Raw genomic sequence first — 26,940 nt, 5'->3', positions numbered from 1 at the left:
AGTCCCAATAATCCTGCAGTCAGACGGCAGTCTACTCCAGGCCATGGGAAAGGCAAGCTAGAATGTAAATCATTCAAAGGAGCTTGTAAGTAGGAGGCTTATTAAACAGAGGGGAATTAAAAGCCTAAGATGGAAAGAGGAAAAATTACAAGCTATGGAAAGAGTAGAAAGAGGGTGTTTTCTCCTTGAGCTCTGAACAGTTCACACTCTGATATCGGCTGTGGCAAGCACAGCCTTCCTCAGCAAGACTTTTCCAGACTTTGCAACAGCTTGCGTCTTCCATCTATTTTAGGTTCTTCCCTTGCCCTGGTTTCCATAGTATCCGAATACTTCCTACTCTTAAATATATCCATCTGACACTTGCAACACCTCAGTGAAGTAGGAGGTACTAAGGCCCTTGCTCTGTAGAGGTGCTGGGGCTGCAACAGCTCAGGGTTGTGTGGAAGATGCGGGGTAGAGCTGTGAATTGAAAATAAGCTTTCCTAAATGCTGAGCTTGTAACTGCTGAACTTTTGCTAGGGAGAGCAAGAGAGCAAAAAAAATCTTTCCCCATAAAATTGTCTCTTAACTAAATTTTGAAGGGCTTGGTCCTGTAGCTGCATGGGTGGGGTGGAAATGGGCAGACTTAATGACTGAGGCATTCCCCTCTGATCCTGCGTTCAGCTAGTCTCTAGCTCAGCGTTGTATTTCTTTGACTCCAGTAGTGAGAGAGCACCAGTGTACTACACTGGCACAGAGGCAGGTTGTTTATGCTGCAAGCTTATTCCCAGGGAGTATCACTGATATAATGCCATAATACACTCTTCAGAGGCTAAATGTAATGGGAAGATAAAGAACTTTGTAAACTTTCGTAAAGTCATGAAATAGTTAATTTTTGGTTTGTCGGAAAGTTAAAATGTTAAAAAGTTAATACGAGATTCATTGGATATCTGTTACCCCAACCAAAAGTAACCAACGAAGTCTTGGTAAATGAGAGGATGAACGGTTACAGCGGTAAGTTGTATTCTTTTGCTTGTCTTTCTCTTACACTGTCAATCTGTTTTGGAGCAGTTTTCTCTGCAGAACCTCTTACTCCAGAGCAGAAACCTTCAAGTGACACGAAGGAACTGATATTTTCTTCAGATACCAAACTATTGCTGGGGTATATTCAGACTTTTTTTGTAAAATCAGGCATAACATCTGGGCAGTATTTGAGCTGTGTGAGCTAGTACGTAGGGCACTGTGGGGAGAGGGCAGGAAGGAGGAAGGATAGGATGTGAGGAGCAGGCACGAGGGGAATTTGAGTTGGGCTTCTGTGTTTGGGAGCATGGAGCTGTTGTTGCACCGGGTGCATGTGTTGCATAGCAGGTCCCTCCTCCTCTGCCCACTGCTTCCATCCACCCTCAGGATCCAGGACAAGAGTACTGGGAGCTGCTGGCAGAGATGCAGAGCAAGGTGGAGGAGAGAGGCCACACTGTGCCTGCACCCTGCTCCTTTGTTAAGCCTTGGGCCTGGGCTGCATCCCTGCGACTGCACCGGTGAGGGCAGCCGTTCCTCATGGGGCAAAAGCCTCGGGTGTCGGGTGCCTGAGCATCACCCTGGTGTAGCAGAGATGGGAGCAATGATGAGAAGGCCTGAGCCACCTGAATGTGCTTCTTAGACAGCTAATGTCCTCTGCTGCCTCACAGCATCTGTGTGAGCTGGAGAAGCTGGTGGGAGAGCAGTCCCCGTGGTGATGCAAGGAGGCAGATCTGCCCCTGGCAGCAACAATGGCTGCTGAAACAAGCACGTGCCAGCTGCTTCAGACCATCCACTGCAGCCTGAACAGGACCTGGCTGGAAATACTGCTGCCAGGCTGCGGGTAGCAGCTGAGCTTTCCAGGAGCAGGGGGCTTTTGTCTGGGTCGGCATGGGACAGAGGGACCTGGCCAGGGGTTGTCAGGAAGGGGCCGGGGGGGGGCTGTTGCAGCTCAGCCTCGGGACAGGTGCTCGGGGTGGTGCTCGCTGCCCCGCTGCGCTCGGGCAATTTTCTGCTTCAAGCAGTTGCTTTGCCTCCAGCCCCCCGTGCCGAGGCAGCGAGGGGAAGGGGGCTCACTGCCGATTTCCGAAGACGAGCGCGGAGGCAGGGGGTCGCGGCCCGCCTCCCCCGCCGGCAGCACGGAGCGAGCTCCCCTTCCGCCGGGAACGGCGCCGCCTCGTTCCCCGAGAGCCCGGGGCAGGCCGTCCCGGGAGCGGCCCCGGCTCCTGCGGGAGCTCCTGCCGAGAGCCCCGGGCCCGCCCGCGGCTGCCGGGAGCTCTCCTGCGGGCTGCGGGGGCTGGGCCCGGGGGCTGCGGGCGGAGCAGGGCCCCCCGGTTCCTCCGCGGCAGCCGCCCGCAGCCGCGCGGCTCCCTCGGCCGAGGGGCCCCGGCCCCGCGCCGCCGCCGCCGCGGGCCCGCAGGGGTCGCTGCCGAGCGCTCCTTTGTGGCGCCGCGGCGGCGGCGCTGGCGGCGGGGCCGTTCCCAGCCGCGCTGCCTCCCCCGGCCGCCCGCCCGCAGCCGCGCCGGGCGCGGGGCATGGCCAGACTCCGCGAGGGCGAGGCGAGGAGGCAGCCGCCGCCGCCGCCGCTCCCGCCCGCCCCGCCGCCGCCGCCGCCGCCGCCGCCGCGCCGAGCCTCCCCCATGAGCAGCAGCGGCGGCGCGGAGCCCCCCGCGCAGCCCGGCGGCATGAAGGACCTGGACGCCATCAAGCTGTTCGTGGGGCAGATCCCGCGCAACCTGGAGGAGAAGGACCTGAAGCCGCTCTTCGAGCAGTTCGGCAAGATCTACGAGCTCACCGTGCTCAAGGACCGCTACACCGGCATGCACAAGGGTGAGCGGCCGCCGCCGGCTCCCCGCGCCCCAGTTCTGCCCCCGCGCCCCCGTCCCCGGGGCTCGGCGCCCCCCGCCCGCTGCTCCGGGGGCGGCCCCGAGCCCCGAACCCCGGTCCGGCCCGCGCCGCCTCCCTCCCGCCGGGCCCCTGGAGGCCCCGACGACCCCCGGCGCCCCGGAGCGGGGCCGCCGTGACAAAAGCGCCGCCGAGCGGGCCGGGGTCGCCGAGGCCCGCACCGGGAGCCCTCGGAGGAGCCCTCGGGAAAGGGGCGGCAGCGCTCGCCGTGCCCTCGGACCCCCTTCCCGGCCGCGGTACGGTGCCACGGAGCCGAAGTCTGCGTGACAAAGAATGGAAGCGGCCAGAGCTGCCGCTCACGGGGGCGGCTGGCAGAGAGAAGGGGCCTTCCAGAGCACTGGGTCGCTGGGAGAGCTTTAGTGTATGCTGGAAAGTTTGAGGAGGTTGTTTAGCTACCTTCATTGTTGCGTCTGAAAGCTGTATTTTGAATAGCTGTCGTGTTCAGTATGTCAGCTCCCTCTGTGGAGCAGTTCCAGCCCACCCGTAGCAGGCGTTCAGGATCTTGGGATCGCTGCTGCTCCAGCAATGAATGGGAATTCACAGAGCCCGCTTGCTATGAGATCTGATAGAGCGATCTCAGCACCGCTGCCTAGTACGCGCAGAGCCTGCAGGTAACCTACAGTAAGTGCCCGTACAGCTGTCAGCGCTTGGCCTGGGCCTCTGTGCCTTAAGATGATTTGTGATGGGGCTGTGTGGCAGTGCCCACCAGAGGGGGGGGAGTTGCATTCAGTCCTGATGCCTTTGGTTTCATGTTGTGGTGAAAACTTAAAAAAAACAAAAAAAAAACAACAACAGACAAAATGCAAAAAAACCAACCCAAATTGTGGGTGCCATGGCTAGTCCAGTACTTCCAAACTGAGCAGAGAGAGAAGGGGACGACAGAAAAATGAGTTAATTTCCAAACAAAAAGTCAAATCTAGCCCCAGCATAAAAGGACAAAGTTCCTCACTGAAGCCTGTCAGAGTTGGGCTGGCTTGAATTTAGCTGAAGAAGCAAGTCTGACTTGGGACTGGAGAACCAAAATGTCGTGTGCTCGCGTGTTGGTGTGTGTGTGGGACCGAGCCTGAACCTGGTACCGTCTGACAGCGAGCAGCCAGGTTCCAAACCCAGCAGGAAGAGAATGGGCCCAAGGCAAGAGGTGATCACACGTTTCATTGCGGTTGCTTATTTAGTACAGGCTGTGTGCTCTGAGGTCGTGCTCCAGGCAGGAGGCAGATTCTGGAGATGGGGATTTAGAGGGGGCAGCACTGGTATTAGCTGCATCGGTGTGAGAGGAACTTGCTAAATGCAGGGTTCATGCAGCAAAATAAATGTTCCTTTGGTTTTGATGTTTTTGAGTGGGTGCGGGTGTTGGTCAGGCATTGTTCTCTGTTCTGGCTAGAGAAGGCCATTCGGATGTGCAGGTTCTTCTGGTGGCTGCTGTACAGCCATCTCCACACATCTTCCATTTCTTTTGGTCCCTCTGTTTTGTACAAATGGAAAGATTGGGATTCCTTTCCTGCTGGCTTGGGTTATGTGCAGACCCTCAGCCTGGTTTGGGACTCAGCCATGCATGTCATTCCTCCATAAGGATGTGGAGGGGTTTAATATCCAGTGAACAAGTTCAACCCACAGTCCAGGCATCTCTGGCCCCAGTCTTCCCCTCCCATCTTACTGGGTCTCAGTGCAGCCTGCATGCAAGGAGGCTAAGCTGGCGAGGAGCTGCTCTGCTCCCCGTGGTATCAGCAGGCCTGCAGGGTGCCGGCAGGAGGGGAAGCACTGTCACAGGGCCTGGTCAGGGCTTCGCAGCCCCTGGGCTGTGGAAGGCTTTGGCAAATCTTACACACTCATCCCTGCACCATACAGAATCTTTCTGGGGCAGTTGAAACAGCAGATTAAGTTTTCTTTCCCCCCATTCCCTGATCTGCAGCAAGGAGTGATTGAGAGCTTGCGTGCATCTTCCATCTGCTTTTTCTTTTTCTTTTACAAAATGGGGAAAAACACTTGTCTGAGAAGCCAGCACTACCAGTAAAGACCAACAACTCCTCTTGCAATCCCTTGCAGCTTAACACTGGGAGTTGAGCAGCTCCTCCCGTCCCCAGGAAGGACGGAAAGATGGAAAGGGCTGGCTGGGGGCACGAAGGTGTGAATTGGACTGTGGAGTCCGAGAGCTGTCCCCTGTGGACTGCCTTGTACATGGGCTGAGAACTGAAGAATCCTCTGGAGGTGGAGGAAGATCTTACAGGTGTAGCAGAAACAAACAGAGGTATGAAGTGGCTTTGTTAGTGCCTGACTGTTAATGGCCTCAGGAACCTGGCTATTGGTAGTTGATGCTATTCCAGTCTCCTAATAGCATTCATGAGGCAGTGTTTCTGTTTATGTTAATCACAGATGTATTTGCATTTTAATGGCTGTGTTTCTCGTAAAGCTAATATTTTCACGTAAAGAAGAGGGAGGCATTTGAACAGGCTTCTGCAATGGGTCAGAGGAGACTGATCAGGGAGAATCAAGTGAAAATTTTTGGCCTCAGGTTCCAGGATTGGGCAGAATGCAGTTCCTACAAGAGTGTCTGCTGTGCTCTCCTGCATGGATTTCCTTGCAGTGCCACGAGAGAGGAAGCCGAGAGACTCCGTAGTATGAGATATGGAACTGAACTGCTGGGAAATCGCAGTGGCAGGAGCAACCCTCTCACAGGGCATCTGGGGACAGGTGGGTGACTTCTCCAAAGGGCAAGGATGCAATAACAATCTCAGTGTCCTGTGCCTCGCTAGCAGCTGAATTTTGACTCGGCTTCTGTAGGCTTGTAGATAAGCTCCCTGCTGACACCCTGCTTCCCTTGCTGAAGTATTTGACGAGATTTTAAATGCTAAGTTGAATCTGGAAAGCCCTCTCTTCTGCAAACTGACAGCCTTTTCTTACTCAAGGCTTTAGACTGCTGATGTCTAGAGTAATGCTTAGGATCTGAAGGGACTGCAAATCCCAGAGTCAATGTGTGGTTTGTAGGGAGAGTCTGGCACATACTATCTTTGTGCTGCGATGTCTTGCAAGTGGAGCAAGGCTGGGTTTTGCTTGCAGGGAGCTGAAAACCCTTCTGGAGCGGGTGGGAGTAGGATGGGTAGGTAATAGTGTGAGGCACCTTGACCCACACACAGCCTTCGGAGGGCAGCACCCACGCAAACCATGCAGCCTCTTCTGGAGTCAGCCAAAGGCAGCGTACCCCATCGCCTCTTGAAAGCGGAAGCAAAATGTGATCACAGTGCAGGTCTGTCCATCTAGGTAGTAGCTCATTCTGGGAGGCCTGGCACCGATGCGTGGTGTAGTCCCAAGATGGAGCCTGTAATTCATGGGACACCACCTGCGTTCAGTTACAGGTGATAGACATACACCCAAGCACACAGCCAGGGAAGACCTGTGGAGTGGGTTCCCTGCTGACTTTTGAGTCCTGTTTTCTTTCAGTGTTCAGCCTCCTTAAATTCCAGCCCTCTGGTTGTTTTTGCTGTCTTCCATGATTTTTCCTGTGCTGCAGGCTGGCAGACAAGTCCCTGAAGGCCGGCAACTGGTAAAGTCCATCCTCCCTGTCCGTTTATCTTTTTGCAAGATTTTAATGAATTTTTCCATTTTAATGAACTAATTACTCATGGTCACATGCACAGAGGAGCTGAGGGAGGGCAGGTGCCAGAGGATGGCAGAGCAGAGTATTGTCACTAACAAACACTCGTGCTGGAGGACAGGGTGACTTCCTGTGCAGTATCTGTGCAGTAGCAGCATGCTGTGTCTCTTGTTTCAAAGGGAGCTGACAACCTACACCAGGATTTTCAGTTGGATGGTCTGTGTTTGACGTCTGGGAAGGTGGGAAAGGCATTTCCTGGCTGGTAGCTCTTTGGAAGGCTTTTGTGATCCTTTGGAGCAGCCCCTGGTGCTGTTTCTGCTGCCAAAGGATGGCTGGCAAAGTCCAGGGGCTCTCTGCCTCATCCTTTTCCCTCTTGCATGTTGTGGAGCCTTTGGCGACTTACGGCATAGCTGGTGAGTGGGCGTCAGACCTGTCGTGCCGTGTGTTCCACCGTGAACCAGCACTCAGCCCCCGGTGGGTTTGGTCAGGCTCCCCAGCTCTGTCTGATGCAGCGAGTGCTGGAGCTGGTGGATTCGCTGTTTCAGAGGCCAAGGCTCCGCTCTCTCTGTTTCTGTCTGGCGTGAGCATGTTGGAAACAGCCGGTGATTCTGAAGGTCCTGGCAGCCCCAGGCATTTCTAACACTGTCTCAGCAGGCACAACGGGCCGGGCGTTACAAGTGCCCAGGGTGGCGTGAGCCTGTCGGCCAGTGACCTGAATTTGCTGTTAACTAAAGCAGGAAACGTGGAAGTGAGAGTGGCTTGGGCCCTGTTGCAGCTCTGTGGATGTCTTCCCACTGTTGAGTAGATTGCTGATAAAAGAAGGGCACTCTTCTCTGTGTCTGGGTGGCTCTGTCAGGCTGAGGCAAGGATGTTGTCATCATTATGTGTGGATGTGGTACCAATTCATACAAATCTGATAAATTGCTAATTCACAGCTCCTGACTTGAGAGTTTTATGTGCTAAATCTCACCTTGATTATCTCAGTGCAGCAGCTGGAAGCAAGCAGGCCAGCATCTGTGTTTGGAACTATGGTGACCGGGCCTCCAAATCTGTTAAAAATGGGCTTGGTCTCTCTGGTTATACAGGTGCTTTTGAGGCTTTTCCTCATGCTTGACATCACGGCTGTCTGAGAGGGGAGAGAGAAAGCAAAGGGGTGCTTCTCCCTCATGGTAGGGCTAGCTGCCTCTGCTATGAGAAGTAAAGTTTACCTGCATGTTCTCTGTTCCTGTTGCATTTGTTAAATTAGCTGGTGATCCCATATTTGCCTTGGTGCAGCATTCTCAGTTCAAAACCTGTCCAATAAGGAGCTTTAATGATTTGTTTGAAATATCTAATACTCCTGTGCTGTTTGTGGAGGGGGGATTCTAGCAGGAGCTGTGAGGACAGGTAAGAATTGCTCAGCTGCAGCGACTGATGGGAGCTGGGGTAAAAGAATAACATAATCTTGTTGCCGTGGATTGGCATTGTCCTGAGCAGCTGGCTTCCCCATGGCCTAAAAATGTTCTGTACCATGGAGCTCCTCTGAGGCGGGGGGAGAGATCCAGGCAGGCTTTCTCCTGTCTTCACTACTGGATCCAAAGGGAGCTGAAGAGGCTTTGGAGAACGTCAAGCAAGGCATGAGAAAGCGAGGGCAAAAGAGCAGGCTTCTCTGGGCTCTAACGATGCCTCTGCAACCCTGACACAACTGTATCCATGCTGACATTCGGTAACAAGCTGAAGGGACGTGTCTTGCCTTTGCTTAGGATGTGAAATGCCACAGGGAGTTGGAGGGGTGTGAATGAGGGGGTCAGATGTGTTCTAGCATTTGAGTTTATTCTCCAGCGCTTTGCCCAGCCTCATCTGAAACAACTCAAGTGACAGAGCTCCTGGCACCTCCCAGGGGAGATCATTCCACAGTCTAATAAATCCTCCCTCTGCTAGGAAATGTTTCTTGATAACCAGCCAACTTTTTCCTTTGTTTGGTTTCATTTGATTGTTCTTAGCATCAGAGCACCCAAAGATGATTTTTTCCTGGAGGGACTACAGTTCCTCCCCTACCGCGATAGTTCCAGTTTTAGGCTAAGGTGTTGGGTCAGATCTTGCCATGGGTACGTATACTGATGTGTGCACACACTGTATAGGTGTAAGTATGGCACAGAGAGCCAAGCCTCTCCTTCTGTGGCTTTCTGTGATTGCCTGGATCTGGATTGTGGCTCTTTGTATTAGCCTAAAATCTTGGATGCTTTTCCACTTTTCTTGGTTATTTTGTTTGGTATCAGTAATCATAGTGGTCCCTGCATCCCTTCCGATCTTTGTCTTTTGGGCTGTTTCTCCCACAGGTAATGTTAGCCTGCATTTTGTTCTCCTGTTGTTTCTCACCTTTCTCAACACCAGTTTCGAACTTAGTTCATTCACTGGGACCAGTTTCCACAACTTAAACAGACCTTGGACGAGGCCTATAAGACCTTTACTGTTTCTTTGCCTGTTTCCCTAGAGTTGGCGATACATCCAGACTCGGTAATGTGTGCCCCTTTAATCAGCAAACCTCTCCCTCTCCATCCACTAAGATGCTAACTAAAATAAGAAAGCAGTCAAGGTTCACGTGAGGGCTGTCCTGCGCACTTCACCTTAGCAGAACAGTTGGGATGCAGGTCTGCTGGAACAGGCCAGCATGTGTGTAGTTCATGTACCTTGGTCACCTGCTGTTACCAAAGAGAAACAATGCATTGGTTTGCATCTGCAACTGCACATCTAACTTGATGCTTACTGTGTCCAACTGCAGGTTGTGCATTCCTCACATACTGTGCCAGAGACTCTGCCATCAAAGCCCAGACAGCATTACACGAACAGAAGACTTTGCCAGGGGTAAGTCCCAGTGAATTGTGCCTGGAGCTCATACTGTGGGCTGGCAAACAGGGGGTTGTGGGGGAGGGAGCGAGGGTGGAAAATGGCTTGTGAAAAAGGAGTATGGTTTGAGGGTTAGAACAGGGAGGGGAGAGCCAAAGCACAGAGCTGCTCTTCAGAGCTGCTGCTTTTTATCTGCCTTGCCAAGGCTGCCCCATGTAAGTCCAGCCAAGCCTGTTTCTGTGCTGCTCTTTGGTCTCTGTGGTCTGATGTGGCTTCTCCAGCTATCTGTTGCTGGCACTAAGGAGCTTTGATGCTTTGGGGTGCAGTGCATGTGCCCAGTAAGGTACCAGCCCCTTTTCTTCCAGGTGTGCTGAGCTACCTGTGGCTTATTCCTGAGTCCTCCTCACTCTACAGCTGGTGTTGGGAGCAAAGTACAGTTGGGATCCCAGGCGATGAGGTAGAGTGGATCAGGCCCCTCATTGCAGGCAAGCCTTCTGCTTCCCTGGGACCTGCTGGCACAGTGAGAGGAGCTTTTGAGTTGTTGCCATTCCCGCTTCGGTGTGCCGTGAGGGCTTTGGCTGGGCAGTTCCCCTGCTGTGCTGAGGGGGCTGAGCACATGCATTGGAGAGATTCATTTGTAGCTGAGTAGGTGGAGGCACTGGATACTTGGAGACAGAAGCTCACAGGAGGCCCTGAGTGCTCAAGGCAACGGGATAATTAATGTAAACCAGGGGTCTCTGGAGAGGGGGGAAGGAATTATCAACCATAACATTTCCTCTTTTGTCTTGGTCTAGACAGCTTCCCTTACCTCTCCCAGCGCCCCTCCACACACAAATATTTTCATGTTTGTTTACTTGTACTCCCTTTTTGCATGGGCCTGTGTTGGCATTTGAGGGCTGGACAAAGAACCTAACTTGACTACCACTTAACCTAAACCAGTAAAGATTCTGTTACCTCAAGGCAGCAAGGGGGAAGCCTACAGGTTACAAGGTACTCAAATACTAATTGAGTTAATTTTGTGAGAGGGAAAAGACCAGCCGTTGAGCTAAAGCAATGTAATCTTCTGTGTGTGGTGGTCCTGGGCAGTCTTATAACAAGTTGAAGGTTGGAGGAGCAGCATGATGAGTCCTGAAACAGTGCTGTAACACACTGGGGAAGAGATGGGTACGTCCCTGTCTCGTATCAGTAGAGGGACCCTGACAGATTATTCCTGTGAGGCTTGGGGGATTCAAGGCAATCTCAGTTTTGTTGCATGTCTACATTCGGAATTAGTTGTGTGTTTCACTATGTTCTTTATTATTTGTCCTGCATGGGGTGGTATTTAAAGCAGCAATGCAAAGCACATTTATCTGGGATGTGGTGATCTAAAGGCTTTTTATGTTATGGGAGACGTAAGAAACTGCTTATCAAGTGGTAAGAGGTGTATGCTAGCTAAGTGCTTTCAAACATGTGAGTCTTTAGACAGTTAATGAGTAATGTCCTGTAATTAAGCTTCATGATTAAGATGAAGATGAGCTGTGCTGTATTTGGATCTGTCTTTTTTCAGGCTGACAATATACCACTTCACATTTAATTTCTCTTTTGGGAATTCCCTGTGTGACCAAGAAGGTAGGATTCTCTTTGGTCATTTAAGTGGTTGTTCAGAGATGCTTACTACCAGGATAAATCAGATGTCCATCCTGATGTGGGTAGAGTTGATTTTAGCATGGACATGGGTTGCTTGACCTGAGGTAGCTTCCAGTTTACCCCCCCTTTTGTAAGGTGTTGGTGTACTCAGGGCATAAAGCGAGAAGACTGTCAGCTGGGTATTGCATTATCTGAAACTTGTGTTCAGAGTACAAAACACCTGTGTTGCCGTCAGAGCTGGTGAATTGCCATCAGGCCAGTTATGAAGTAACAAATGCGTGCAGATCTTTTCTTGGGGAAGGAATGATGGAGCTTCCTAGAAAAGAGAGGTGAAGGTTGTCATCACTGAATAAGCAGAAGTGTCTGATCACCCAGCCTTGCTAAGGAGTTTAAAAGGATGCTAAAGATCTCTGCCCGTGCTGACAGCTGGGGAGATCAGGAAGAATGCTCAGCCTCTTGGCTGTGCAGACAGGGAGCCTGTTCCCAGACACCGTGGTGTGGGCCCTTGGATGGGGCCAGCAACTTGTGAACCTGAAGGGTTCACACACCAAAGGAGTGCTGTGCAGCAAGGCAGGTTTGCCCAGAACCCTGCTGGTAGGCGCAACAAGCTACAAGGAGCAGCGACCCATGCTGTGCACCGTGCACAGTGCCAACCTCACAGCCAATTCCCTGCCCAGCAGCTGCCTCCCTGCCCTGCAGAGTGCTCTTGGCATCGTGCACATGGAAAGGTCCTGCTTTGTGCTCCCTGAGGGTGGCTTGGGGAACTGCACAGTTAAGTTTGAATCAGTCCCAGTAAAGCAGTTTGACTCTCTCCAAAGACTCAAAAGAGATGGAGGGAGATCTGCCGGCGGAGCAAAACAGAAACCATCTTCCTTTGTGGCCTAAGTCTACAGGGCCTGGGGAAAGACACACAGCCCATGGACGCTGAACAGAGGCGAATTCTTTGGATCTGAAATGCAGAGAGAAAATCAAGCCCTCATGCTCCTTCCTAAATCTGTTGTCCTCTCCAGCTGCCAGCCAGCCTAGCAGTGCAGTGTTTCACCTTCTCACTGCTCCCTGGCACATTCCTCCCTAGCTCAGTGAAACGATATTATATCTCAATAAACCATGCCTTTGATTTGTGATTGTACCTTCACTTTGCTGAGTTCTGAAAGGAACTGGAGAGGTTATTAATGACATGCAGTGATCACACACCAAGTTAAAGCCTCTTGCTAAGTGAAATTTGAGGGAAAAGCAGCCAGCTTTTCAATATTTCACAGAAATGCTTTGTGTCTCTTTTCATTTGCAGCTAGACAGTTGCAAATTACATAAAATTGCTCCTGAAGAAGGGAAAGAAGAATAGAGGGAGAGAAGGGGAGGGAGGATTAAAAAAAAAAAAAAAAGTAATTTTTCTGGCAAGATACAGTTACAGTTTTATTTCTATGCAGAACAAAGAAGGGCTTGCTGAAAGGTAGGCAAGTAAGTGGCAGAAATTGGTATTGATCCAAGCTGGAAATGTGGGCAGTTTAAGAGCAGCAGTGGGGGTACTCAGATATTGCTACACTGTGGGGAAAACTCATGGTTGCAGTGAGGACTTGGGAATACAGGGACGCAGGAATGGAAAATTACGGACAGCAGCAGCGTTAGAGCAAGGCGAGACTCTGGGAATGCACCAGGGGTTGAGATGCAGCAGCAGTAATTCACATGGTTGGGCATAAGGATTAATGCAGAGACAGCAACTGAGTGGAGGGCATCCCTGTGGGCAGGCTGTCTGCTGTGCTGCCAGCAATGAGAGCTCACCATGGGCTGTCAGGATCCACAGTGAGTGACCATACAAGGGAACGCGGGCAGCTGGAGGGGTTTTGGTAGAGAGGTCAAAGCATCTCATTCTCCCCTTTCCTTCTCTTCTGCACAAATCCTGGTGTCAAACCAGTCTGGAGTGGTATTTTTGAAATAGCTTCTTCATGTGAACACTATGGGATATTGCAGCTGGCAAAGCTGGGATCCATGCTGAGAAGTGGAGTATGGGGCCTGAGCGTTTGGCTGGGGGCTGGAGCTGGCCTTCAGTTATTGTTCGAGGTGGCTTTTGCAGTTTGAACCCTTGGGCAGGGCAGGGTGTAGAAGCTTTTTCCACTGCAGGTGGCATAGAGACAATTTCAGTAAATTCACTAGGGAGCTGTGCAACTTTATCAGTAGAAGGTGGCAGTGCAGAGAACTTGTGAAGGCTGTCTCATGGAAATGGCAGCGGCAAGACATGAAGGCACTGGGCCAAAGCCCCTGGGCAAGCAGCAGTGGAAGTGCCCATTCACTGCAGAGGGAAATGCAAATGTTTACTCTGTCAGGGATTTGCCTCAAGAGGCTGAGAACTAACAGTGAAGCGAGGCAGCAGCCCTATGAAATACATACCCTGAAGAGGCAGAGGGAGAGCAAGCTGCCAAGACAAACATTGGTTCCTGCAGCCTACAGAGTTGGAAGGATAACGAAATTAAAGATCAGCACCCATTCCTACATTGCTTGCTTACTATACATTTGAGTGTGTGTGTGTACATGTACATCTAGATCATTTATAAAAACATTAAAGAGAACTGCCCCTAAAATGGAGTCCTGTGGAACCCCACCAGTGACTGGCCATCAGCCTGATGTAACCCCATTTACCAGAACCCTTTGAGCCTAACCCATCAGCCAAGTGTTCGCTGGTCGCATTATGTGTTTATGTAGCTGTATGCTGGGCATTTTGTCCAGAATGAAACTTTGAGAAATATTATCAAAAGCTTTGCTGTAATCCAAAAAGATTACATCAGCTGGTTTATCTTGGTCAGCTAGGTGGGTAACCTTGTCATAAAAAGAAATAAGTTAAATGGGACTTCACCCTTGTGAACCTGTATTGTCTGTGACCAGTGACTGCATTGTATTTCAAGTGTGTGTTTTCTTGGTGTCCTAGCACCTGTAGAAAAGGATTTGAGGAATTTGGCACTTTCTTCTCACCTTAAAGGTCCTTTGACCTTCGGTGACACTGATCCCAAGTGACAAGAAGAGATTAGGGCAACAGGGATGATCATCTAATGTCCTCCTTGGTGCAGTGCGCTGAAGCATCAAGGAAGGAGCCCTATGAGAACAGACTGACCATGGGCTCCTGAGAGACTGAACTGATGTGTCTACCAAAGTCATGCACGAGGTAGGGGCTGTAATTGCTATACTGGGCTGGTGTCCGCTCTGGTTGTCTGATGCTAATGCATCAATGTCACTTCCATAGAACTGTCAAGAAGATCCAAAGGCTTTGAGTCACGGCAGTAAGCTTCTTGCCTTGCTCCCAGAGCAGCACTAGCTGGAGTGGGAACAAGGATGACTAATTGTGTTAAGGGAGAAGGAACAGCACAGCAGACAACCCAAGAAGTAACGCAGCCTGTCCATGTGTATTGTGGCCCATACGCTCAGGTGGCTGCTGGCTGATTCCTGCATGCACTCAGCTTTGAGAGGGAGGGGGAGATAGCTCTCCTGCTCAGCCTGATTTGTCCTCCATGCTGCAGTTAGGGAAAATACCCCCAAAAAAGCTTGTGAGATTGGTTGGAGTTTACTAGCTCTTACTAATAAAGAAGCACAAGTGGCATAAAGTAGTGGGGTGAAATCCAGCGGTCTTCCTTGTTCATCTGAAAACACAAGGCCATAACCACATGGGCAGCAGCTTTGTGATTTGGACTCTGGAGATTGCATTTTGTTTCAGCCACAGATTTTCTGCATTGACCTTCATCGTCACATACTTTGGATTCTTCCACCTCATCATTACCCTTGTCCCCTTCAGAATGGAATTGGATGTGGTGAATATCTTAAACAGCCTTTGCAGTTGTTCTGGAAAGCTGCTTGTTGCTCTGCGTGAGACCACTTACCTTTCTCCCTGAAGGATGGTCTTTCTGGGTAGGACTGAGACATCAGGACATCATTGGAAGATGCAAGCAGGAGACTTGAGCACTGAGACTGGCACCAGTCCATCACTGCTTGTGTTCCCAACCACATGCAGAGTCCAAATGAGCAAATCAGCATTTAGCTTTGTCTGCTCTGCACCGCTAGAATTGGTTTGGATCAGTCAGTCAGGGCATTTTTAACTGGCTCGTGAAAGCTGAGGCCACAACTTGCAAAGCCTAAGATCTCAGGACCTAATTCTGACAATGGCCTTGGATGCCTTTTGGTTCCTGAAGTCCCAGAGGAGCCAGCCTGCATTGTGTGTTTCCTCTGCTCTGCCTCTGACCCACTTAACAATATGAGGTTCCTCGTTGCACCTGGGGGGCTATTCTACATCACTTACATCACTTGACTCCTAATTAATAGAGAGGCTTGCCCTGCCGTCTGTGGGGGTTGTCTTCTCTCCAGCTTTTGCAGTCTGAAAGCTAGAATAGCAAGAGGTAGCAATCACTGTTCCTCCTTGGGGAGTGTGGCTACCAGACTGCTGAGATGACAGCTCATGCTGGGCGTCGCTGTAAATGTGGGGAGCCAGACAACCCAGAGGGGGCTTTGGGGAGGTCAAGGCAGGGGGGAGAGAAATGGCACGTTTCTGCCTCAGTGAAATAAGTAGGGAAGCTTCCTCTGACCTCAGCAGGATGAGGAATTTTCCCAAGAGTGCTACAAGGCTGGAAGCATTTCTGTGAAATGAGGGAGGAAGCTGAAACGGAGCACAATTTCTCTTCTGACCAGATGCCAAGGGTCGGGTGGGATGTAGTCCGGACACACTCCAGCAAGGGCACCCATTGCTGCTGCTTCACCGGGAAGCTCTGGGCTCCTCTGGGCTGCGGTGGCTCTCTTTCCAGCAGGGTTCTCATCCCTGCTCCCTGAGGGCTATGTAGGAAATGCGGTTGCTGTGCTTCATAGCATCAAAAAGCCTGGCTTCTGTGCTCAGTGTAGCTTTGTGCCCCCACACGACCATCTAGTTGCTTCCCACCAGTAACCCCGAAGCACACAAGTTGCAAAGGCTGCTTGTGTGTGAGGAGGAGAGCAGTGCAGGCAGACATTGCCCTGCAGGGGCTGTTGGGGGGAGCATGGCAAGGGGTGCCTCTACCTTGGGTGGGGGGCAAATGTGAGGGAGAAGCCAAAGGGAGCAGTGGGTGCTTTGCCCCCCTCTTGTGTGTGGCTCGCTGGGGGTCTCTTGCTGCGTGTGGGCCAGGAAGTTTCCATGGGTCCAGTAGACCACGGGGCTGACAGCTCTTGGTCTGTCCTGAATAGCAGGTAGGCAAGGTGTGGGGGAGAGGGACTCGGGGTGCAACTGGCCCACGCGCGCCTGACAGTGTGTGCTAAATGTAATGTGGTATTCTTCAGAAATAAACAAATAGGTTAAATTATAATGCTCAACTAAATAATTCAACGAGAAAAATTAAGCTCAGCTTGCAAGGCAGGCACAGCCTCATAAATCATTTGTTCTTCCTATGTGCCACATATGTGTTCACGTATGTGTGCTTGGGGGTTATATTCATGCATGTCTGGGCACGTGCATCTGTTTAGCACTTGGGATTTGAAGCATGCACAATCTGCCTCCGTTTGTGACGCTGGAGCCAGTTGGGCCTGTACAAATACATCTTTCTTAGACTCGGGTGTCTCTGATTACTGCGCAGTGTGAGATGATGACTAGAGGACAAAAGAATTTGCACTTCGGGAGTTTGGCTGTTCAGAGTAAAAGCATGTCCTCCCTGCTGTCCCGTTCCTGGGTTCCTTCCTTAAATGGAAGAGGTAACATTTGACCATCCTTTCTGTGTATTGAGACCCTGGAGAGCACTGAGCTCTTTGTCCAAGTCTTGCATGCCACAGAGATGCTTCAAGGCCTCGTGACCTGTGTTATCGAGCTAAAGCAGCTGTGGACTCCCTTTACATTTGTAGGCTCACATGAGGCTTGAGAGGCCTTTGATATTTTGGTTCACCTTCAGTGGCAAAATGGGACTTAGAAGGATTAAAGCTGTGGTGGTGTCCTGTTTGTGGCAGCCTCTGTGTGCCCCAGTCCCTGCAAGGAGGATCATGCCTCCCTCTCCTGCCTTTGGAAGACTTCTCATTTCAGGTAGCAACAGGGAATCCTGCCACTCTCCTCCAGCCTCAGCATCTGGACAAATTTATTGTTTTCTCCTCTCTACCCACAACTTTCAGGGCAGATGAGGAACAGCCCAGAGACCAGACTTCAGATCAGTGACTGGTTCTCAGCCCCTGGAGCTTGCAAGGTCTCTGGAAATATGCCTCCCGCAACTGAGGGCTTGGTCTGATGCGGGCAGCGGGCGAGTCTTCCTGCACCCTGCCGAGGTGCTGGTCACGTAGTCAAGAGAGGGGCTGTGGCCGCAGCGCAGGGGCACGGATCAGCCTGCAGGGTGCGGGTCAGGCTGTGTGCTTGCTCTCTCCCTAGGCTGCTGCGCTGCCTTGGGTCGCCACATGCAGACACTGCTCCCAGGCTGGCACTGGTGCAAACCTGCGCTTCAGTAGCCTCTGCTGCCTTGCAGCCGTTGTGGCGGGGCCCTGCTGCCTGCCTGTGACCCCGCAGGGCCAGCCCTGGGCACAGGCAGGGGGCAGGGAAGGGAAGGGGTGGACAGATGGGTGGAGGGGCCCCCTCCCCAGAGATCTTACTGAAATGTCTCTTTTCTGCAAAGCAGAGGGAATGCCCCAAGAGCTGGTTTCCAAGGCAACCACAAATGTCAGGCTCCATGTGGTGAATAACCGTCGCTATGACAACAGCTCTTTTACCCAAGGTGCAGGAATTGGAGTGATGGCCCTTTTGGGGGAGGGGATGGGCGAGCTGTCCCCAGGTACCAAGCCCCCCATCTCCCCACCCCAATGCTTTCCGCATCCTTGCCCTAGGTTGGCAGCCCCGGCTGCCCCTGTGCTCTTGTGGGGGTGCTGTGTTCTTGATTCAGCAGCACCCCTTGCTCCCTCTCTCCCTCCTTTCCTCCCCCCAGATGGATTTGCTTCACACAGGAGATGTGATCTGAGTCTGCCCCTCCATCTCCTTCCCCATCTGTTTAGCTTAATCCTGGTTTTGCTTTCTGGGTAGAGACAAGGCTACTTCTCAGAGCTGCGGGAGCGGTGAGGAGGGAGGTGGCCAGCCACTCCTCTTGGCTCTGCACCGAGCCCTCCCGGAGCACACATCTGGGCTGCTGGCCCTCTCCCACCCAGCCTGCTGCCCAAACACCCTGGCCAAGTCTTGTGCAGGCTTATAACCAAAGGATGTGAGTGGCCATTAGGGCCACTGTATCTCAGTGACAAATTCTGGGGGTTTCTGCAGCCAGGTCTCACCACTTCCTGAAATCTGCCTCGCATCCGGTTCAGCTCACAGGCTGAAAAAGGCAGAGCCCAGAGGCCGGTGAGTGCCAGAGCTGCACTGGCTGGGGCCACCTGGCAGCACAGCACGATGTCGCGAGCTCTGCAGGTCCATGCAGTTGATCCCGAGCAGGAAGGGTACCCTCAGCCTCTCCTTCTTTCCTGGCTGACACAGCACATCCTGCGAAATGGGGCTGAAGTCAGCGCTGCTCTCTGCCAGGGTGCAGCGTGGTGGCAACTTGGCCTTTCTTCTGGGTACTGCCAGGCAGCCCCTGCAGCCCCGTATCGCTCCATGGGGCTGGGGCAGGGTAACTTGGGGTTGATCCCAGCTTGGGCTCCTCATCCTGCCTGAGATCCACCGGTCAGGGGAAGCCAGCTAACATCCCCAGGCTCTGCCATGCCCAGCAGTCAGGCTTTGGCAGCTGTGCACAGCAGCCCATTACCTGCTGGCTGGCATCACCTGTAAGCTGCTGAGTTACTTGACAGGTTGCCTCCAGCTGCTGTGGATATCGTCCCTACCTCGGTTTCCTGGCAGGTCTGGCTCAGCCACCCCCTGGAGCCTCACAGTAGTGCACTTTTTGTGTGTCGGCTTCTAATCACATTTCAGTTTGTTACTTATGGCTTGTTTTCATTTTTCTGTTCTGTTGTTGCTGTTTTTCCAGAGGGTGTTTCCTAAGAGAGAGGGCAGAGTATTGCTGGACCTGCAACTTCTTTGCAGGTCTAGCCTGCTATACTCCTGATTATTTTGGTATTCTGAATGTTGCTGGTTCAAGTCACTGTCAGCCTTTGTGAATGATGCTGATAGAGGCATGGCATGAGATGAGCTGTGAATGTGGAAATCTGCTTTGTACACTGTTCCTTGGAGGACTTCTGGCTCAGGTAGATCTTGCTAGCCTGTGGAAGAGGCTACGGTTTGTCGCTTCCCTTTCTGGGAAGAGACAGTACCATACCATCTAGCTGACAAGTTTTGCCCTGCTTTGCAGTTCAGTCAGTTAAAGCTGTGAGTTACTTAATCCAGCTGCTCCTGGGTAGAAGCGTCCGTCTGTTTTACCTGGAGAGGGCTTATATCAGGTGGGCTTGCTCTGGCTCGTTGCTTATGGTTGGATTATTGCTGATGACACTAATGGGTGCAAGAGAGGTAAGCGGCTGTTCTCCACAACCATATGTAAGGATCTTTTGTCACTTTCAACCATAACATTCCCTCTGTGGTCAGGAGACACAGCTGGAGAGCAGCACTGCCTTTCTTTAGAGCCGGCCTGGGGCACAGAGGCAGGAGGGCTGGGGAGGGGGAAATATAGCATGCCAGCTTGCTGTTCAGAGGCATTCTTTGTTCCTTCCTGCTAAGAAAGTGAGTGGCTCAATTAGGTGAGGTGACCATGCCTGCACTGAGTCAGAGCAGGCATCGCAAGAGCTTCCAGGCACGGTCCGACCTGAGGCCACCCTAACCATCCTGCAGGCCCCAGTCTCATGATGATGACCTGCTTCATTGGAGTCCTTTCTTTGCCATTAGCTGTGTCTGGAGGAAATGGAGGTTTGTGCATGGTGGACATCTCTAGGAGAGCTGTTCCCTGCAGGCCATCAGCTGAGCAGGGAGAAGTGCCTGGTTTCCTTGTGAGATATCTGAAATCTACCTGGTCCATTTGCCAAGGGTTCTGGTTGCCATCACAATGCCGTTGTTCCCTTCTGATACTCTCCTATCCCACAGAGCAGGCAAAAAGGGGAGCCCTGGCACCAGTGTCATCAGCACCGTGTGCCGGGCAGATGGGCCAAACTCTAACCCTCTGCATTTCTTTTTCATTGCAGATGGCACGCCCGATTCAGGTGAAACCTGCAGACAGCGAGAGCCGTGGAGGTAGTTGTCATCTCTCCTTGTTTCTCCTTTGGTGGCTTTGTGGTTGTGAGGGGGATGAAGCAGAGAGACAGAGTCCTGACCTGGCCTTCCCCTTCAGCATTCTGTATGAATGGATGTTTGTATGTGTCAGGGATTTGGGGGGTGGATGGGAGGGAGAGGCGAGGAAAAGGCTTTAGTGAGGACTTTTCAGCTTGGCTCAGCGGGCAGCTGAGAACACCCCAAGCTGTATGGGCCGTAGCGTGGCTGACTGCTCTTCCCAGTCCTTGGGGGGTGCTGTTAGCCTGGCACTGTCTGCCCCAGGGGGTTGCTGAAGCAGGCATGCACATTTGTGTGTGGCATGGAGTCCTTGAAGGTGTAAGCAGTTGGGAAGAGGTTTCCTGTTATTTCCTTTCTTGCTTTTATTGGGTTTCAGCCCAATAAAAGCCAGATCAGTGCAGCTGTGCTGGCTGTTTAACTTGTTCAGCTTTGGTGCTCTGTGGCTGATTCTCCTATCTGCAGCTCACCCCTCTGCCTGCCCCATCACTGTTGGACTTTCTCAGCCCCTCCACTCTCAGTATTGCAGCGGCCCCCATGACACTGCCATGGTCCAAATGCTGTTGCAAAAAATAGCATGTGGAAATGTCTCTGAAGGAAAAGGATCCTGAGTTTAAGCCTGAGATGGAGGTGCTGGCAGCCTGCAGGGGGCCAGCTTGTTTAGAGCAGCATATACTGAATAGTGCAGAGCTGGAAGACTGAGAACTGGAGAATCTTTCTTAAAGTAATGGGGAGCTTACAGCAGCTCAGATGCCTCCTTCAGGTGGAGAAGGTTTGCAGCTCCAGCTCTTCCCAAATACATGAACTCATTTTGCTGCTTTTCCTCGTCTTACTGGTACGTTTCTTTTCCCCTTCTTTCATTCCTGCATCTGCCTCTCCATTCCTTGTGCTGTTGGCACTGCCTCTGAAAGCAGTTTCTTAGTGGGGAGAATGTTTCTGAGTCTCTTTGTTCCTGTAGGGCAGCATATCCTGCATGCTGTGTTTAGATTTGGAATACTTTTGTTTTGGATTTTCAGGTGTCATTTCCAAGCAGCTTGTAGTGACTTTGGTTTATTGCACCAGCAGAAACATATTTTGTAATATTGTATACAAACATGTGTATTTATGTCTGTGTGATCCTCCTTTAAAAAAATGTTTACCTGTTTAAGTCAGATCATTTTTTCCAAATAGAATCTGTAGGTTTTCATACTTACTTGAGGGATTAGACATCTGACTTCTACTGAAAACTGGCCATTTTTATTCCCTTTGTCTATGCTGAAAATCCCGGCCATTGCACCTATGGATATGTTTCTTTTGAAAAGAGCCATGGCTTCTCTTTTATACACAGCTCTGCTTAGTGTCACAAAACGTGTTGGAACTTAACATCTCTGATGCCTTTCTCCTTTGTGAAAGAGAGCTGAAACAGGTCAACAGATTCAGAAGTTGTTAGTAAGGGATGCAGACACACACACAGAGCACTGCTGCACATTTCTCTGAGCATTTTCAGACAGGAAATGTTTCCATGACAGCGACGTGGGAAAGACCCCGTAGATAAAATCTGCTGCCTCTGAGAGGAACTGCTTAGTGCTGTCTGGGCTTCCTTGCTTACACGGCTTTTGGATGCCGAAAATGCTGTGGTGCCCCAGAGAGCCAGCACGCAGTGAGCTCTTCCCCCCAGGCTGCCCGCTGCAGCACAGCAACACAGCAGGCAGAGGAACTGACTCTGATTGTTGACACTTTCCAGTCCAGCCTAATATGAGTGATGCCCTGTCCTGTAGTCCGGCACTTTCCTGCAGATTCCCCAGTCCGTCATCCTGTCCTTGCTCTGGCCTTCCCTCCCAAGGGCAGCCCCTGCATGGATCTGCTGCAGGGGTGGGGTGGGGGTGCTGGGGCTTGGTGCATGTGTGAAGTCCAGCGACGTCCTCTGGACAGGGCTGTGCACCTGTCTGTGTCTGTGGGACACAGACAGAAGTATAGAACAGTAACGGATCCAGTAATAATGATAACAAGTGTTTCATTCTGTTCCTTGCAGCTCATGTCCCATTATTCTACAAGTAGCTCAATCAGCATCCTTTGATCAGTTCTCTAGTGAAAGGCCACTATACAGCATGAGTAAGATGATCTTAGTCTGCCAATTATTTTTTGCTTTCCCTACAGCAAGATGAGCTTTATTTCTAAGGGAGGAAAAACAAGCAAACAAACAAAAACCTTAGTTATTTTTGAATTAATTTTTATTATTATATTATTAGCAACATTCGCCGCAAAGTATTTCAGATGCCGCCTAATCTAGCAGAGTTGGGCAAAAAGTATACATTAACTTCAAAAAATGTGTTTCTATTTCACCATGCCAAAAAGAAAGATTTCTTTTCCCCTTCCCACAAAATTGGTGCAAAAGTGGCAATTTTTTTGTCTTTCAAGTAAAAGGCAACAAAGAAGAGTTTACCATTTTTTCAGCATTGCTTGCTTCTCATTCAAAAAGGCTTTCTTCCTGTTTTCATCCTGCTGAGGTTTTTCGTGGTAGGAGAAAAAATGGTCTTCTTTGACCAAACTCTCCCTTTGCTCCCCATCTCCATAGGGATCGCTGTTTTCCCAAGTGGGAATCTCAGAAACAGCCATTCTTAGTGAAGCGTTGGGAAGTCTGTCTGTCTGTCTTACTGTCATTTGAGAGGCAGCAGTCTTCATTTTCCCAGGTCTTCATTTCTGTCCCCATTCCCAGTAACTTCCACCTTGTGTCTGACCCCAGTTCTGGGATGCAGCTATTGATGTGGATTTACCAGGGAACCCTGGACCTGTCTCTGGGAGACTTTTGTGCTGAGGCCTGTGCGTCCTACAGCTTAGAGAAAGGCAGATGGGCAGCTCCTGTGCTGCATCCATTGCCACTGCCTGCCTGTTGACAGGGCTGGTAATTAGCTGGGCTAATGGCTACGTGTGGAAATGAGACAGCTTGGCCCTGGAATGCCCTGCTGTGCTCTGAACGCACGTCTTACCTCTGCAGAGCTGCTACCTTTAGCATAGCTTTTTCCTATCAAACCCCATTATACTTTGGCTTCTGAAATGCTTGGACTTTGCATTCCTGCTCAGCTTTCTCTTCACACTTCGTCAAGAAACTTGGCTGAGCCTAACCAAGGCAGCCTTGAGCTTTGCCATCTAATGCCCATGGAGATAAGAAGAGCTAACTTCCTATCTGGAAATGCCAGCACAGAAGCGCATGTTTATAAGCTGAGGATTTTGTTAGGGAAGCAGGAGGGACTAGGAAAATGCATGACTCTTCAGCAGGTCATAACCTGCAATCATACTGGTGAAGCTCTGCCGCTGGAGCCACCCATGACTCAGCTATGCTGTGGCCTATTAAAGCTGGTATTCTTTCATGTGAAATCCTAGTCAGATGCAGCCAAAGTACTGAAATCTGCTCTACCAGAGAAGCTGAGAGTCATTGTGGTGCCTCAGATTGTTCTTGCAGGCAGTGCATGATGGATGACATCCCCAAACTGCTGACCCTCTGGGCACTGAACCTTTTAGGGACAGAAAAACAGCAGTCTCCAGGTTAAAAGGGTAAAGGGAAAGATGGTAGCCAAGGCACTGTTTCCTGCTAGCTTTCTCACAGCTGGAGTGTGCCATTGCCTTAGCAAATTTCATCCCAGAGGGCACACACCTTGCACGTGACAGAAATCTCGTTTCCTTTGCTCACCACAAAAATGCATCCACTTCTGGAATCACAGCAGTTGTTGTTTGCCAGCCGTGCTGTGGTAGGCTGGAGGAGAGGAGTAGCAGAGCAAAAAAAAATGCATGGGTGAACACAGGGAGACAGGACAGGGAGGCATGCTTTTGGTAAATTCAGTGGGCTCTGAAATCTCTAAGCTTATGGAAAGTGCCACAGTCTGTGATGACTGCAGGTGTCAGGGCATCGACTCTGCTTCCCAGCAACAGAGCGGAGCCCAGCTTTGGCTCCTGGATTGCTTCTTAGAGGCTGCATATCCAAGAGAACTCGTGTCTGGAAAACCATGCAGACAGATGGGGGGCTTATTATAGGGAAAAGCAGCCCTTTGGAGTCTGAACACCTGCCTCCCTCCAGCCCATGTGCCTTGCTTCGTTCCAGTTTCATTGCAGGGCTCAGAAGACAGTGGTTCCTGCAGGATCCACAACAACAAAAAAATGGAGTTCTCCGTGTGGTGGAAGCAGCATCAAGACAGCATTCTACATTTGTCTAAATCAGGTTGCTATTTCCAAAGGTTTCCGTTGTGATGCTCCTCTTGTCAGAGAAGTGGCTGAGGAAGTTTGCAGATTTGGAAAGAGCCATTCCCTGTAACCATGCTGGCAGGAGGTAAAAGAAAGACTGGGGCAGGGCAGAACTACTTGGACAACGGAATGGCTGTATGCATCTATGAAGCTCTGCTCTGCATTACCCTTGAAAAGAACTTCCTTTATCCTCTCCAGGGGCTCACACCTCTCAAATGAAGCACGCTGAATTAAGTACATGACATTGGAGCACCATCATTTGTCTCCTGATCTAAGGGATGGTATTCCTTGTGCCGAAGTGGCAGTTGTGGCCAAGCCCTGGAAAGGTTGTTGTGGGGATATCTCGATGCTCAGTGTTACTACACCCTGCAGAAGGAATTTGCTAGGAAAAAGGTGCCGCCTGCATGAATTCAGAGGAGGACCTGTCATTCTCGTACAGGCTTTGTCAACTCCTTCCTCCTTTCTCTTCTGCCTCTGATGTGAACCTTAGAGGGCCAAGAAGAGATGGAGTGAGGGGGCAGAGGAGCTTGTCTGAGCTTCTTGTGAGACCTGGAGCACTCCACTGCACTGAGTTGATCTGACAGCTAGCCCAAGCCCATTAGCACTGCATTAGTACAGAAAGCTCGCTGCATACCCGAGGAGATTTGCTGCAGGACCCACCCCATCCACAACCAACTGCTTGAGCGGGCTGCCTCCCTCTCCCTGGTCCTTGCTGCCGACTGCTGCTGGCCAGATGGCACAAATCCGCTGGGTTTAAACAGGAGCAGTGGCCAGTGCTTGCATGCCCTCCCTCTCGTGGCTGAAGCATTCAGCCTTAACCCCTTGGCTGTTCCCATGGTATCATCATCCCGACCTGCTCTGCACTTGCCCGCCTCCTGCTGCTGCCTGCCTGCGCTGAGCACGTTTCCATGGGAACTCAACAGCCAGGGATCAGAGACAATTTTCCTGCTTGCTGGACAGCATGGGAAATTGCCAATCAGAAGGTGAAAAACAAGATCTGGAGAGAAATGGAGGACAAATTACGGGAGGAGGGTGTGCTGTTGTTACAAGTCGGGGAGTGAAATTCTTGCAGTGCTGCCAGAGTCCCTGCTGGGGAGCCAGTGACCACCGCTGTCACTTAAGGATGACAGCTGATTTGGGATCTACATCACTGAGAGTGATGGCAGCAAACATCAGGTGAGAGAGCTTACAGGATTTCACCCCAGTTGCAGAGATGAGGCAGCTTGGTCATTGGTAGGGGAGTGGCCCTGCTTGGAAGCTGCCCAGAGCAAGAGGGCACTGGAAGGGTCGTTGGGTTCCAACACATCGATGAGATTCAGCAGCAGAGGAGCCCATTAGCAGGTCCCATCACTACTTCCTAGGGGCACAAGTCTGGATTCTTTCCCTACATGCGATCTAGAACTAGGCTGTATGAAATGAGAATAATGGTGAAGAAAAGCCTTCTCTTATATTGTCAGTGATTCCACCCCCTTCTAATATTGCCATTCAGAGCATTCAGAAGAGATTCAAAACCAACGGATGTGTTTCTTTTTTTTTTTTTTTTAATCATGGTTTTAAGCTGTTCTGCATAGGCAGAAAAGCTGGTATTTTTTTTCTTCCAAACTCAAAAAAAAGAAAAGCTGAAATACCCAAATAAAAACAGGACTTCCAAAGCATTCTCTCAGCAAGCTCTATCAAACAACAGAAGACTTGCAGCAAAGCTGCAAGGACTGAGACCAGGTTATGCTATTTCAGCGGATCTTTCTCAAAGTACAGGCTTAAGAAAAATGCTTTTGGTGTGACAGAAACGGTATGAGGATGAAACCACAAGAATTGTCCTGGAAATTTCAAGGCCCTCTGAAGGAGAAAACAGCAGTTCATGGTTTAATGTTGTCTGGATTACAAGTTGGTGAGGTTCCTTTTTGTTCAGTGCCTCCCTTGCAAAGCTGTGGTCTCTTGCATCCGTTAAACTGCTGCTTGGTGGAGTCTTAAGCTTTGTGTGACTGTGGTAACTGTCAGGTGTTTGCACCAACTTAGTCATCAGCCAAAACTAGAACCATGTATCTGACCCTTGCGTGGGGGCAGATGCTGTTGTATTGCTAATTCAGCTGTATGGCACCTGGTCTATTAGCTCCTGTGCCTGGGTGTTGCCAGAGTACTAAATAGTGGATGGACTCGATCAACTGAACTGCTCCAAAATGCAACCACTGCTATGCAGGTGTAGGGAGGAATGTAGAAAGAATAGGAAGAAAAATAGAAGGTGATGAAATTCCCACAGGTTTAGTTATTCAGGGAATTACGAAAATGGGAAGCTGGGTAATTTGGCCTTTTAACAATACACTGGACCATATATTTCAGCCACTTTCAGTGATATAAATCCTGAGTATGTGTTCAGGACTGCATAAGAGCCTTAGACTCAGCCCTTTACCCACAGTGGATCCAAGTGGCATCTGTGTTGCATGTGTATCTAGTGCCCAGAGGAGTACTGTGCCTGCATGAGCTTGTGCTTGGGTTCAGCAGGATGTTGCAGCCATGAAAGTGGTTTGCTGTGCTGTCTGCATGGTGGAAGAGCGCATCTGTCTGCACAGCCATTCTGCTTGCTGAGGAGGTCTCTCTATGAGTGTATTTGCTGGGCGTGGGTCCGTGTGCAGGCATGTTCCTG

The 26,940-nt window shown here is 50.9% G+C and overlaps 1 protein-coding gene across 5 annotated transcripts in view; it reads left to right on the top strand.

Moving 5' to 3' along the window:
• Positions 1-2,531: 2,531 nt before the first annotated feature.
• CELF5 (CUGBP Elav-like family member 5) overlaps positions 2,532-26,940 on the top strand; it is a 38,513-nt gene continuing 14,104 nt past the window's right edge. For all 5 annotated transcript variants that reach the window (XM_032203745.1, XM_032203743.1, XM_032203741.1 and 2 more), the window contains exons 1-3: positions 2,532-2,826; positions 9,252-9,334; positions 20,003-20,051. In XM_032203745.1, coding sequence (XP_032059636.1) covers positions 2,532-2,826; positions 9,252-9,334; positions 20,003-20,051 — 427 coding nt within the window. The remainder of the gene's footprint in view (positions 2,827-9,251; positions 9,335-20,002; positions 20,052-26,940) is intronic.

This window comes from Aythya fuligula, chromosome 26 (genome assembly GCF_009819795.1).
Source record: "Aythya fuligula isolate bAytFul2 chromosome 26, bAytFul2.pri, whole genome shotgun sequence".
Classification (NCBI taxonomy): domain Eukaryota; kingdom Metazoa; phylum Chordata; class Aves; order Anseriformes; family Anatidae; genus Aythya; species Aythya fuligula.
Note: the sequence above shows the minus strand (reverse complement) of the source record. Positions and strands in the feature narration are given on the sequence as shown.